This window comes from Oryctolagus cuniculus, chromosome 5, assembly GCF_051225735.1.
Source record: "Oryctolagus cuniculus isolate XC-2025 breed Fujian yellow rabbit chromosome 5, ASM5122573v1, whole genome shotgun sequence".
NCBI lineage: Eukaryota > Metazoa > Chordata > Mammalia > Lagomorpha > Leporidae > Oryctolagus > Oryctolagus cuniculus.
In genome coordinates, this window is record NC_142871.1 from 131,635,473 (window position 1) to 131,650,519 (window position 15,047).

General features: G+C 41.7%; 1 protein-coding gene across 2 annotated transcripts in view; it reads right to left on the reverse strand.

The window, feature by feature from the left end:
• ZFAND3 (zinc finger AN1-type containing 3) overlaps positions 1-15,047 on the reverse strand; it is a 330,833-nt gene that overhangs the window by 212,436 nt on the left and 103,350 nt on the right. For both annotated transcript variants that reach the window (XM_002714678.6, XM_070074120.2), the window contains exon 2: positions 4,835-4,875. In XM_002714678.6, the coding sequence (XP_002714724.1) occupies positions 4,835-4,875 (41 nt within the window). The remainder of the gene's footprint in view (positions 1-4,834; positions 4,876-15,047) is intronic.

Here is a 15,047-nt window from a genome sequence, read left to right on the forward strand (position 1 = left end):
TGCATGTTTTTGCTTTGAAGGCTAAACAATATCCACAGATAAACAGAATCCAGGTGAACATTTTAAAACCATCCTACCTCAAATCATAACACTCCACTCAACAACTGCTTGGTGCTTCCCCAGAACATACTTCCTTTAAATGCCCTCACTGCGGCCCTGGCAGAAAATCTTGAATGATAAAGACTTTTAGGGCAAAGGCATTTTAAGATTAACAAGGAAGCATTGTGAAGAAAACTCCAATGATCTTAAATTATTACAGCCTTCACAATAACATGGGACCAACAAGGGATCCAGGCAAAAGAGATGTCAAAATATAAAAGTTCAAAAAAAAGTTTCTCATTTCTTGAGCTATTTTGGTTGAGCTGCAAGCCTTCAGCAAATCTAGGTAGGCTGGGTCCACTTGTACATACATGTAAACTCTTGACAGCAACAGTTCCCATTCTAGCAGTGAGGAGAAACACTATTAATTGGTATATAATTTGCCAGCAACTAATATTTCAATGGTTTTTAAGTTGATATCACTCTTCATATACACTTAACTTCTTTTATTTCCTTCCTCTAAATCAAACCTTCCAGGAATCTTTTAGAAAGAAAGGGGAGGGGCTGGCGCTGTGGCCTAGCAAGTTAAGCTTCCATCTGCAGCGCCAGCATCCCATATAGGTACCCGTTCAAATCCAGGCTGCTCCACTTCTGATCCAGCTCCCTGCTAATGTGCCTGTGAAAGCAGTGGAAGATGGCCCAAGTTGAATGGGCCCCTGTAGCCACCTGGGAGACCCGGAAGAAGCTCCAGCCTCCTGGCTTCAGGTCGGCCCAGGGGAATGAACAAGACTGAAGACTTTCTTTCTCTCTCTCTGCTTCTATGTAACTCTGCCTTTCAAATAAATAAATCTTTTTTAAAAAGGGAAGAGGGGCTATTTGAAGTGATGGCAGACAAAGGCACTCATCACTTAGAATATTTCATCAAAGGCAAAGTTATCGAAATTAACCTTCAGCCAACACCCACAGTTCCTAAACCACAATCTACTGTATCTCAACACAATATTAATGTTTTCATCTCATTTCATTCAATTTTATGAAAATAAATCATAATAAACTCTTTCATCACATAAAGTTAACTTGGAAAGAAGTCTTGAAAAGTCTCTTTACCTAGTCTAATGGTACATAATAGAAATAAAGTGGTATCCTGGGGCTGGCATTGTGGCACAGTGGGTTAAGCTACCACCTGTGACACTGGCATCCCATAAGAGTGCCAGTTCAAGTCCCAGTTGCCCCAATTCCAATCCAGCTCCCTGCTCATGTGCCTGGGAAAGCAGTGCATGACCTAATTACTTGAGTCCCTGCTGCTCACATAGGAGACCTGTATAGAGTTCCAGACTCCAGGCTTCAGCCTGGCCCAAGCCTTGGTTATTTAGGCCATTTGAGGAATAAACTAGTGGATAGAAGATCTCTCCCTCCTTCCCTCCCTCCCTCCCTCTTTCTCTGTAACTCTGCCTTTCAAATAAATAAATAAATCTTAAGCAAAAAAGGTGATTTTTCCATCTTTCAAAGTATGCTGTATATAATATATTTCTGAAAGAATATTCAAATCCCAGGCTTTTGCCAAAGTAATCCTCATGTTACCTTGCACATCTCATGCCTCTTCTGCCATAATACATCGACCATACTCTCCCTATCTTCATACTGAGACAAGAGCCACATATGAATTCTTAAGGTTAAATATCTCTTTCCTTTTGAGCTTCAAAAGGAACACAAAATGATGCTTTAGCAAGCAAGGAATTACTAGTCACTCCATGCAAATGCTGCTGACGAAAGTAGGCGTGCAGGACTGAAGATAGAGGAAAGAAAAAGAGCATTTTCTGTATGAACTTGGAACAGCTTCTTAATATTTTTAAAAGCAAAAAAGGCAAAGCTGTATAAAGAGTAAAGGGCCACAAACCACCAGAGACAGACAAAAAATTACAAGTATAAAAAGTAAAACTGTACAAGTTCAAAGAAACACAAAGACCACAGGTGAACTCTGACTTCAGTGGTATTTTTTTAAACTTTCTATTTATTCAGGGACATGAAATGATTCTTTATGAGTATCTGATATGAGCTACTCTATTCAAAGGTGCCTGGGCTTCTCCCATGCCATGCTTCACTAATTATAAGGAGGAATTTATAAATGGAGACAGAAACATAATCTATTACACATTTTATACATTTCATCTCACTGCTATTTTCCTCTTTATTATAAACTCTCATCAATGAAGACATATTTCTTCATACTATAATTGTATGATATGCAAAGATAAATATTATATAATCTCTTAACACAGCAGGAATATTAAAAATTGGATTAAAAACTGGGGCTGGCATTGAGGTGTAGCAGGCTAAGCCACTGCCTGCACTGCCAGCATCCCACATGCACACCAGTTCAAGTCCTGGCTGCTCCACTTTTGATCCACCTTTCTACCAATGTGCCTGGGAAAGCAGCGGAGGACAGCTTCACCCAGATGAAGTTCCTGGCTTCTGGCTTCTGCCTGTCCCAGCCTTGGCCATTGTGGCCAACTGGGGAATGGACCAGAGGATGGAAGATCTCTCCCTCTCTACCACCCCATAACTCTGCCTTTCAAATAAGTAAGAATAAATCTTTTTTAAAAAATGGACAAAAACCAAACCTGCTGATAATTTTTGCTTTTAAAATTGTAACTATTTGACAAATTCCAAATCCTGAACAGATACAAACTTTCAAAAATCTTACCGACTCTTTTCCACCTATCCCCTGGGTTAAGACACAACTGTAATTATCTAAGTCTTACACAATAGTCATTTCCTATCTTAAACAGCATAAGAAATAGAAGATAAAAATTAAAAAAAGAATTTCTCTTTGATCAAGGTTGAGCCAAGCCCTCTAATAGTCTTTTACCTGGGTCTACAAAAACTAAGGGCTCTTAAGTCAAGTGTCTGGCATGTTGGTTAAGATACCATCTAGGACACTGCATACTGGATCAGAGTGCCTGGAGTCACATCTCAGCTTTGCTATGGATTCCAGTCTCCTGCTAAAGTAGGCCTTGGAAGGCAGCAGGCTGCAGGCCCCCATGTGGGAGACCTGGATTGAGTTCCTGGCTTCTAAATTCATCCTAGCCCAGGCCCAGTTGTTGCAGGCATTTGGGAACTGAACTATAGCAGATGGGAGATCTGACTCTCCCCCTCTCTCTCTCTGCTTTTCAAATAAATAAAATAAACGTAATTTTTTTTTTTTTTTTTTTTTACTCTAAGGACTCTCAACACCCCTCCTTACCCACCCCCCATTAAGATTTAATGATCCAGGGGCTGGCACTGTGGCGTAGAGGGTAAAGTTGCCGCCTGCAGAGCCAGCATCCCACGTGGGCACCAGTTCGAGTCCTGGCTACTCCACTTCTGATCCAGCTCTCTGCTATGGCCTGGGAAAGCAGCAGCAGATGGCCCAAGTCCTTGGGCCCCTGCACCCACATGGAAAACCCGGAAGAAGTTCCTGGCTCCTGGCTTCAGAAGGGCGCAGCTCTGGCTGTTGCAGCCAATTGGGGAGTGAACCAGCAGATGGAAGACCTCTCTCTTATCTCTGCCTCTCCTTCTCTCTGTGTGTTTAACTCTGACTTTCAAATAAATGGGTAAATCTTAAAAATATATAAATATTTAATTACCTGGCTTTTCTCATGACTTCAGATGCATGCCTAGGATAACCTTAGCCCTCCTTACAGTGTCTGCCTCTTAAAGCTCAAGGCTGTCAAAAGAATTTACTGTCTACTCTAGCCACTATCTGAAGACAGACGCTGACTGCTGGTGGGGCTGGGGTTATAATTGTGAACCTTCCTCTTGTCCCTTTGGAGATATCGCCAACAACCAGGGAGTGTCACTACTGAAAGACCTTCCTTTAAAAAGTGATCATCAGGAAGGACTTGGTCACAGCGCACATAACCAGCATATTTTCACCAACCCTTTGTAATTTTTCACTTCCCTAACTTGACTGAGACCTTGCTCATGCCCTTCCCCTTTCCTTTAAAAAAAGAAAAAAAAGCCCAGTCAACTCTGAGCAAATCAAAATTAAATTTAGTTCAAGCTGGACTCTATTCCCTTTTGTAACACTTTGTTACTGATCAAAATCTGTCCTTCCTACTTTAAGGTCCAGATTAGTTTTATCTTTTACAACGTGGATAAAGAAGGAAATTTAAATACTTCCTAATTACTAAAGACTTACATTCTGTAAGATCACTAGATAAAAAGTACTTTAAAAATAAAAACATGATTTCAACTTCATGAAACAGTCGTAATTCAAAGAAAAGAGTTGATCAATCAGCATTTTGGGGCTAGAAAAGGTCCTCAACAAATATGTAGCTCAAGTCCATCATTTTGCAATTGATGAATCTGAAGTCCAAAGAGATTAAATAACTTACCCAAGGTAATTTCAATGAGATCTGATTAGAAGGGGCTAACGCAGCATGATTCTGTCCCTGACTCCCACGTGAAAATACTCTCCACTGTACTCTCATTGGAGAAGCAAGATTCACCATTATTCAAGATCAGATATGCATAAACATATATTACCCTACTACAACACACAACTTTTTTCAATTCTACAACACACCACCACCAATAAACCCAGGAAAGTTGTGTGGTGCAAGCACTCATGAGATTCTGTTCCACTCAGGGAAGCCTCAGCAGAAAGCACCTTGTCGAGGACAAAGTGTTTTCACACACAGGCTAAGGAAACAAAACCACAGACATAAATCCAAAGGAGAGTCAAATGATTTAGATAGTTTTAAAAACAACCAGATGAAGAAAAAGAAATTAAAAACCCTTTTTCTGCACTTACCAGCAAAGCATTTGGAACAGAGATTCATAGTCTTGCTGGACCTAGGGCAAAAAAAAATAAAAAATAAAAAGAGAAAAGAAAGAAAGAAGAGCTAAAAATTCTGTATCATTCTAATCAAAACATAAGATACCTGAAACACAACTCAACTAATGAACTAGCCAGCTGCCCTTCCCCCAACAAAACAAAAACAAACCAAAATAAAACACACTGTTCACTTTTTTAACCTGTGAGTTAGCTAATGCTTTCTTTTATTTATTGTGACTAGCAGGTCAAATAGCGGTACGTTGATAAGGACTGTAATGTTACTATGGGACAGCAAGGGAGTCAACGTATCCCACATGACTACATTTTCCTTCTGTTTATTCAGAATAATACCCATAAAGTTCTCACTTTAAATACAGAAGAAAATTATGTCTGTAGAGGGGCTACTCTCTCTCCTCATATACACACTCATTTATCTCCGTAACTTCACTTGAACTTTTTTCTTCTTTCCTCTCATTCTAGTTCTATTTCAGATCTTGTTGGTTAAAATTTCAGACCTTGTTAAAATTCTTTCTTCAGATATTCCCAAATTATCTTTCATGTCCTTTCATCTGTTAATAATAGCTACAATTCACTGAATGGTTGGACATTTAAACATTATCTTATTAACCTTCCCAACATTCTCACTATGGGTATTATCATATTGTCTCTCTTCTAAAATTCACTTTTTTTAAAAAAAAATCACATTAGCATTTCTGAAACCAGGAAACATCTTAAAATTGGCAACAAGTTATAATTTAATGAGGAAATGCCCTCCCACCTCCTCTAAGGCATTATTATATTGAAGGGACTTAGAAATGAAGGACATATGACCTCATTCACATGCTTCTCTAAATTTTTTGGAGAGGCAGAGACAGCTAGAGCAAGCTTGCTCTCATTTGTTGGTTCACTCCCCAAATGCCAACAACTAGGGCTGAGCCAAGCTAAAGGCTGATGCTGGGAACTCAGTCAGGGTTTCCCACTACCTGGATGGTAGGAACCCAACTACTTGAGCCATCACCACTGCCTCCCAGGGTCTTCATTGGCAAGAACCTGGAGTCAGAAGCTGGAGCCAGGAACTGAGCCCAGGTACTCCAATGTGGCACGCCTCATCTGATGGGTGAGCAACTTGCCCAAGACCACACAGCTAAAGAACTGCAGAACAACTGACTAAGCCAACTCCAAAAGCTAACCTGCCATCTTTTGTTCACAAAACAGCAGCCCAGGGACTACCTAGTGATCAATCAATAAAGATTTGTCTATTAAACTCATGTCATTGCCGTTCTACTTCCTGAGCCCCTTCCAAAATCTCTTCTTCTACACTGGGACACTAACCTACATTACAGCCTCATACCTCAGCAACTCCCCTGCCAACACCTGAGTCTTTGACCAGAGTTACTCCTACAAAAAGAAAAATCCAACTTTGTTCTTCTGCCCCAAGTTCCTCACTCCCAACTGCTGCCCAGCACCCTCTGCTGGCTCCTCCTCCCCTGCCAAGAGGTCCCTGGCCTCAGACCTCATTACCGCTGCTTCTCCCCTTGTGATCTCATGCAGCCCCATGGTTCTAAATATATCTACACTAGAGACTCAGAAATGTCTATCCCTTAATCCTAAACTTCTACACCTTGCTCCAAACTCATGTATCTAACTGCCTACTCAATAGCTCGCCATGCAGCTCAAACAAATTATTTCAAATTGGAATTCTCAATATTCTCCCCAACTGTGCTTGGCCCATCTTATCCATCTTTATAAATGCTAACACCTGCCCCACTACCTGAATCAAAATCCTGGAAGCTGTCTTTGATTGCCCCACTTTTCCTGCAATCTCCCATATGTAACAGAAAGATCCACTGCCTCTATTTCTAAATAGAAATCAAATCTGTATTCTTCTCTCCCTTCCGCAACATTTCTAACTCCGGCAAAATTAACTCTCATCTGTGCCACCACAAAGGACTTTTTACTAGTCTCCTCATTCCCAATCCTACTCCCTTACGATGATTTCCCATAGAACAATGAGAATAATTTTAAAAACAAATTAATCACATTATTTTCTTGCCATCCAACAATTTCTTGTTGCACTTAGTGTAAAATTCAAACTTTAATACCAAAACCTGGTCCCCTGTGATCAGACTCTACCTACCACTTTTCCTCCTCTCTTACCACTTTGCCCCCTCACGCAACACATTCCAACTACACTGGCCCTTTTCCTGTTCCCAGTGGACGCCGTACGGAGCTTGTACCCATGCGGTTCCCTCTCCCCAGAGATCACTGTAAGGTGTCTCTTTCTTATCACCCTGTAGCGTGTTGTTCCTTAACCAGGAAATTAAAATCAGCCCCTCTTCCTATTTTGTTACCTTTCACTTATATATATCAGCGTCTGGCTATTTGCATGTCGACTATTTTTCACCAATAGAAAGAATCATATTACAAGAGCAAAGACCTTCTTTCATGGTTACTCTTACTTAGCACTTTAACAGGCACCCAATTTGCTAAATGAAATAAATCCTCTCTTGGAGGCATGAACCATGAAAAATCTAGTAGATTTTTGAATTCTTTTAAATGTATTTTGTAGAGGTCATTTAAACACCCACTAGAAGTCAGAGCATCCACAACCCCTGTGGCTGTCAGTGCAGTTCATTACTTCTCTGGAGCTCTGTCACAATGACATGGAGTTAGAAAGCAGCTAAGGGGGTAGGCATTGCGGTATGGCAGGTTAAAGCCTCAACCTAGGAAACTCACGTTCCATATCAAAGCGCTTGCTTGAGTCCTTGCTCTGATTCCCATCCAGCCTCCTTTTAACATATCTTGGAGACAGAGGAAGATGGCCCAGGTACTTGGGTTCTTGCACCCACATGGGAGACTCAAACTGAGTTGTAGACTCCTGGCTTCAGCCTGGCCCAACCCTGACTATTGAGGCCACGTGGAGAGTCAATCAACAGATGAAGATCTCTGTCTCTCCCTCCCTCTTTTACTCTGCCTCTTGAATAAATAAATCTTAAAAGCAGCTTACATTTTGTTTCATTAGATAGTGCTTAATAATATTTTATCATTGTGAAAATATATATTCCTTATACAAGAACAAAAATATATAAGCAAAAATTAAAGATCACTTATAATTCTACCTCTCCAAAGAAAGACCCATTTAAATTTCGAATATTTTCTTCTATCTTTATGGGTAAGAGATACATAATTCAGAATTTCTAATATTTAACAGTATTAACAAATTACTATATGTTCATTTTTTTAAACCATAGATATTTTCTTTTGTGTATATTAAACACTTCAATATAGAAATGTATGGTTAAAGAATATACATTTCACTTTTCATTTACGTTTAATATTTTTCATGTCATTAAATATCCTGCAAAATCATTTTTTGTTGCTCTTTAATAAAACCCTTTAAATAATAATACTACAATCTATTTAGTCACGACCTTACTGTTTGGATGTATAATCTTTTTCACAAGTCTTTCTATTATAAATACTGTTACAATAGTTTTAGAAATGCACCTTTGATCATAAATCTGTATCTGAATGACTTTCTTTAAAACTGGTTCTGGGCTGGCGCCGCGGCTCACTAGGCTAATCCTCCGCCTTGCGGCGCCAGCACACCGGGTTCTAGTCCCAGTCGGGGCGCTGGATTCTGTCCCGGTTGCCCCTCTTCCAGGCCAGCTCTCTGCTGTGGCCTGGGAGTGCAGTGGAGGATGGCCCAAGTGCTTGGGCCCTGCACCCCATGGGAGACCAGGAGAAGCACCTGGCTCCTGCCATTGGATCAGCGCGGTGCGCCGGCCGCGGCGGCCATTGGAGGGTGAACCAGCGGCAAAGGAAGACCTTGCTCTCTGTCTCTCTCACTGTCCACTCTGCCTGTCAAAAAATAAAAATAAAAAAAAACTGGTTCTGAGGAGAATTTTCCATGAAAAAGTAGAATTCTGTTGAGTATTGCTAAGTTACTTTCTGTGAGTTCCACATTTTTTTCTATATACTCGTACCAATATTGAGTATTTCTACTTTTAAAATTTTACTTAATGGGAGAAATAGTTGTCTTGTTTAATGATATGCTTTCTTCTGAAATAAATTTTCAAATGTTGAAGGATATTAATTTTTTAATGAAGAATAAATTAGCCTTTGGCCTAATCTTGGAGAATTAAAATAACATTTCTAATTTCTAGAAATTCTAGAAACCTCATATTCAATAATTTCTCTCCTCCCCCCACCCCCCACACACATACACACACACATACATACACATTCACACCTGCTCTCTCCATCCAGGGAAACATACACATGCCAGGTCCACAAAAAGCTATTTTAATATAAATATGGAAAGAAAAACGAACCATACTGATATGGGATTGGTCAAGGAGATAGAGTAGGTTCATGAGTTGGAGGCCACAACCCTTCCGCCCCCATGTAATCTCACTTGTATCCACCCACCTGTCAATCAGACTATGTAACCACTCCCCCTTTGGAAGTGAATAAGAGGGCTGGAGAGAGCCTGCCCACTCTCTCGCCACCATTCTTCCCAGTGTGACCTGCTGCTGGCACTCTCTGGCCTGCTCCCTCTCTCCTCGCGGATCTCTGAAAATGACTGGTATGGAGGTCCCGGTTTACTCTTCTTGGCCCACTCTCCCTTAATAAAGCCCTCATGGTCCTGTGTTTTCCTCGCACTGTCTAAATAAATTCTAAACCTTACCATACTGCATGTTTTGTTTGGGCCTGTGCTTAGAATTCTTCTCTAAATAAAAGGCAAGAGCCTGAAATATTAATTTTGGCCTCATTTAGCCCATAACAATATCACAACATCAATGTTCTTCAACAACCACTGCTTTTGTTCCTCAACACTAGGAACTTGAGTCACATGAAAAATAAACTGAAAAGGAAATCTAGGACCACCATATAAATATTCCAAACCATTCAATCTTGTGGTCCCTGAACTTCTACAGGTTAAGCATGGATCATAAAACAAAAACAAAAATCCAGACTGCAAAGGAGTTCCATCTTAAATGAAGGGAACCAGACTCAGCATATACATATATCCTCATTCAATCCTTTAATAATCCCGAGGAAAAAGAGGCAGGGAGGAGAGAGTAAGAGAACACAGGGAAAGACAAGGGGGAGGGGGTAAAGGAATGGAAGAAAACAACAACCAGAATGCCTCCCCCACTACAGAAAATCATTCCAGTTGCCTTGGAGGTTAAGATTAGATGATTAAAGACTACTAACAATCTGCCTGCTGCATAGTACGTACACTTACAGCCAGAAGTCTAACTTCCTCCAAAAGCCAGGAAGCGGCAAACAGCACTAAATCATCACTCTCTGCTCACCCCAGGCAAACAAGAAAAAGGCCAGTTCAAATGGATGACATCGTAGCTGGCAATGACAAAGGAGGCTTTCACGTGTGCAACCAGCCTGTCGGAACTGTTACACATCACTCTAAATCATTCAGACAATGTGAAGTTTTCTTTTTAAGGGAATATTACAAAGAAAAAGACTGAGTTGTTAATAAGGGAGATTTATTTATAGATGTAGCAGTATGGATCCTGCTCATTTTAAAAACTAATTTCAACAACTTAGATTCTTGGTACAGTAATTGTAATTACTGTTAAAAATGCTTTAACATTTTATACCCAAATTCAGAGTCAGCAGTACATACTGTATGCCTCTGGTGTTGTGTGTTTAAGGTCCTTACACTGAAAAACAAGCCACAATATCATCTGTGATCCTTAAGACCACCTAGCAATTACAAACAAGCTGAGACATGGTGATTGATAAACTAATAAAAAGAAAGACAACAGGGGCCTACATTGTGGCAAAACGGATAAAGTGGCCACCGTAAAGCCAGCATCATATATAGGCGCTGGTTTGAGTCTGGCTGCTCCACTTCAATCCAGCTTCCTGCTAAAGCACAGGGAAGACAGCAGAAGATATCCCAAGTGCTTGTGCCCCTGCACCCATGTGGGGAACCCACAAGAAGTTCCTGGCTCCTGGATTCAGCCTGGTCCAGTTCCAGCTGCTGTGGCCAGTTGGGAAGTGAAGATATCGACCCTGCCCCATTAACTCTACTTTTCAAATAAATAAATACTTTTTTTAAAAGACAGAATAAAAATTTTAATGTAAAAGTCCTTGTAGAAAAGCAGAAGGAGGGGCTGGCACTGTGGCTCACTTAGCTAATCCCCCGCCTGTGGCACCAGCATCCCATATGGCCCCAGGTTCTAGTCCCGGTTGTTCCTCTTCCAGTCCAGCTCTCTGCTGTGGCCAGGGAAAGCAGTGGAGGATGGCCCAGGTGGTTGGGCCCCTGCACCCATATGGGAGACCAAGAGGAAGCACCTGGCTCCCGGCTTCAGATCAGTGCAGAGCCAGCCATAGCAGCCATTTGGGTAGTGAACCAACGGAAAGAAGGCCTTTCTCTCTGTCTCTCTCTCTCTCTCACTGTCTATAACTCTACCTGTCAGAAAGAAAGAAAGAGAGAAAGAAAGAAAAGCAGAAGGAAAAAATACAATGGTGTGAATAAAAACATGAAATACAGATGCACACACACACAGTGGTTGCAACTGTCTTTGCACTTATGCCCAAACATTAGAAGATGTACATCCCTAAAATCATCTTTCAGAAAGAAGGAGTTCCTTTACAATTAATTCCTTACTTTTAAGAAACACACCAACACCAAATATCACCAAGAGTAAATTTTCACCTTGAAGTAAAAAATCCAGGCATGTAGTCATGCCCAAGGAAATGGCATTCAGGATTCCCAAAGGGGAAGGTGAGGCTGGTAGAACTGTGATCCCAGGGGGAACTACGCAGTCAAGAGTGTGTGAGAGGGCTGAGATAGTACAACTCTCATCACAGGGCAAAGACACTGAAATCTGGAAAAGACTTCGAGCAACACTAATGTGCCATGCTTTGACAGGGTTGTCACAATTTTACAAGGGTGCCCCTCTCTGCTAATGGCCTGGGAAGATGGTATAAGATGGCCCAAGTGCTTGGGCCCCTGCACCCACATGAGAGACCAGAAGAAGCTCCTGGCCCTGGCTCAAATCTGGCCATTATGGCCATTTGGGAGTGAACCAGCAGATGGAAGACTTTTTCCATTTTCTCTCTCTCCCTCCCTCTGTCTGTAACTCTGCCTCTCAAATAAATAATTTAAAAAATATTTATTTATTTGAAAGGCAGAATGAGGAGGACAGGGGGTGAAGAGACAGAGATCTTCTATCCACTGATACACTTCCCAAATGGCCACAACGACTAGGTCTGCGCCAGGCAGAAGCCAGGAGTCCAGGAACTCCACTCTAGTCTCTCACAGGTGGCATGCCGCCTTCCCAGGCACATTAGCAGGGAGCCAGAGAGGAGACCAAGCAGCTGAGACTCAAACTGAAGTTCATATGGGATGTCAGTCTTACAAGCTGTGGCTCAGACCTCTTTACAACACCACCAGCCCCCACATACAGTTTTAAACACAGATTTAATGCTCATCTATAGGGAGTGATCTCAAAATTACCAGAAATAACTGCCACCAAAGAAGACCTTTGAGGATTATCTAGAAAGTGATACAATAATAGCCTTGGAATGTCAGGAAGACTATAAATGATACTAAAATGACAGCAGCTCTTCTGTTATATGAATTGATTCCCATGCTCTGGGATAAAATTTCCAGTGACAGCAACATTTACAGATTTTTTTAAGAGCCCCATTTTAAATTTGCAAGTTCAAAAACCATGGTCAGTAACTTGAAGTGGCTTTAGTAAACATGAAACACTGGTGGTTCTGAAGAACGGAAACCTTGATTAAATCTGTTCATGAGTTTGGAAGCAGTCATGTTTCAAATCTTCCATCAGAAATATCTAAAAATACATATAATTTTGTATAAGCTGCTCTTTTTTATTTATGTATTTGAAAGGCAGGTTATAGAGAAGCAGAAGGAGAGCTAGGGAGGGAGGGAGAGAGAGAGGTCTTCCATCAACTGGTTCACTCCCCAAATGGCCACATGGCTGGAGCTGGGTCAATCCAGGGCCAGGAGCTTCTTCTGAGTCTCCCACCTGGGTGCAGGAGTCCAAGGACTTGGGCCATCATCTACTGCTTTCCCAGGCCATAGCAGAGAGCTGAATCAGAAGTGGAGCAGCCAGGACAGAAACTGGCACCCATATGGGATTCCATGCACCAGCACCAGCCCCCTACTCCGTTATGTTAAACATGCACATGCTGTTACCCCTTAGGTAAATCAAGTGAAGAATATATGAGAGCTCTATGTATTGCTTTTTCACAACTGCTTGTGAATCTACAATTATCTGAAGATAAAAAGGTTTTAAATGGATACTGAGGGGGAAGTCTGGTTGCTCCACTTCCAATCCAGCTCCCTGTTAATGTGCCTGAAAAGCAGTGGAAGATAGTCCAAGTGCTGTGCCCCTGTCACCCATGTAGCAGACACAGAGTTCCAGGCTCCTGGCTTTGGTCCAGCCCCAGCCACTGCAGCCACTTGAGGAGTGAACCAGCAGATGGAAGATCTCTCTCCCTCCCTCTCTCACTTTCTCTCTGTAACTCTGCCTTTCAAATAAAACAAATCTTTAAAATAAACAAATAAATGGTTATTAAAATATGTATGTACAGGGTGGACCTATAACTTAGTGGTTAAGACACTAGTTAAGAGGCCCATGCCCCACATTAAAGTAGGGTAGTATGATGGCCACCACAGGCTCCTGAATCCAATTTCCTGCTGAAGAAGGCCCTGGAAGGCAGCAATGATGACTCAAGTGATTAGGGTTCCTGTCACCTTTGGGAGACCTACACTGAATTCCTGGCTGCCAGCTTTGGCATGATGAAGTCCAAGGCCACGGTGAGCATCTGGGGAATGAACAAGTGCGGACAGGAGCACACCAGCATGTATCCTTGCTTTCCCTCTCTCCAATAAATTAATAAAGTTTATTTTTAAGAAGTATGTGCAATTATTATTTTTTAATCTGTATTTTCCTGAAAAATAGTGACAAAAGACACTTCCCATCTGCTGGTTTGCTCCCTAAATGTCCATAACAGCCTGGGCTGGGCCAGGCCAAAGCCAAGAGCCAGGAGCCAGGTATCCATTCCAGGTCTCCTACCATGGGTGGCAGGACTCCACTATTTGAGCTGCCTCCCAGAGTATGCATTAGCAGGGAGCTAGAGTAATGACAGGAGCCAGGACTCAAATCCAAGCACTGCAATATAGGACGTCTAAGTCCCAGTCAGTGTCATAACCACCAGGTCAAATGCCTGCCTTAATAAATGTTTTAATTAGACATTTAACTATTTCATCTACACCCCAAAAACTTTCTGTATTCAGGGACCTATGCTGTAGCATGGTGGGTAAACCTGCTGCCTGCAGTGCCAGCATTCCATATATATGGGTGCAGGTTCAAATCCTGGCTGCTCCACTTCCAATCCAGCTCCCTGCTAATGTGCCTGGGAAAGCAGTGGAGGATGGCCCAAGTGCTTGGGTCCCTACACCCACATGGAAACTCAGAAGAAGCTCCTGGATCCTGACTTCAGATTGGACCAGTTCCAGCAGCTGCAGCCATTTGGGGAATGAACCAGTGGATGGAAGATCCTCTCCTCCCGCCACCCCTGCCTCTGCCATCCCACTATAACTCCGGCTTTCAAATAAGTAAATCTTTCAAAAAAATTTTTTTCTGCATTCAAGCTGATCAAAACACTTCATTTTCAGGGCAGTGTCTGGCAGTGGTTAAGATGCTGGTGAGACACCTGTGTCATACAGCTGGGTTGTCTGAGTTCAATTCTCAGCTCTGGTTCTTGACTCCAGCTTTCCAGCTAATGCAGGCTGTGGGAGGCAGAGGTGATGACTCAAGTAACTGAGTTCCTGCTACACGCAAGATCTAGATTGAGTTCCCAGGTACCAGCTCCAGACCCAGTCCCGGCCCAGCCATTACAGACATTTGGGAAGGGAGTCAGGAGATGGGAGCTCTGACTCACACTGTCTCACAAGGAAATTTTCTTTAAAAAGATAAAACTTTAATTTTTATTATTGAAAAAAATGGATCGCCTTATATTTGGTCTCTTCATATTCAAATATATGAAACTTTAGAAAATTTAAATCCTTTACTAGAGTAAAATAAATGTTCAAAATTCGCTTGAAAAGACTGTTAACTGCTATCCAGCTACCAAAAGAAATCATATAGGAGTTCGTAATTAAATTTCTTGTTTAAGCTAT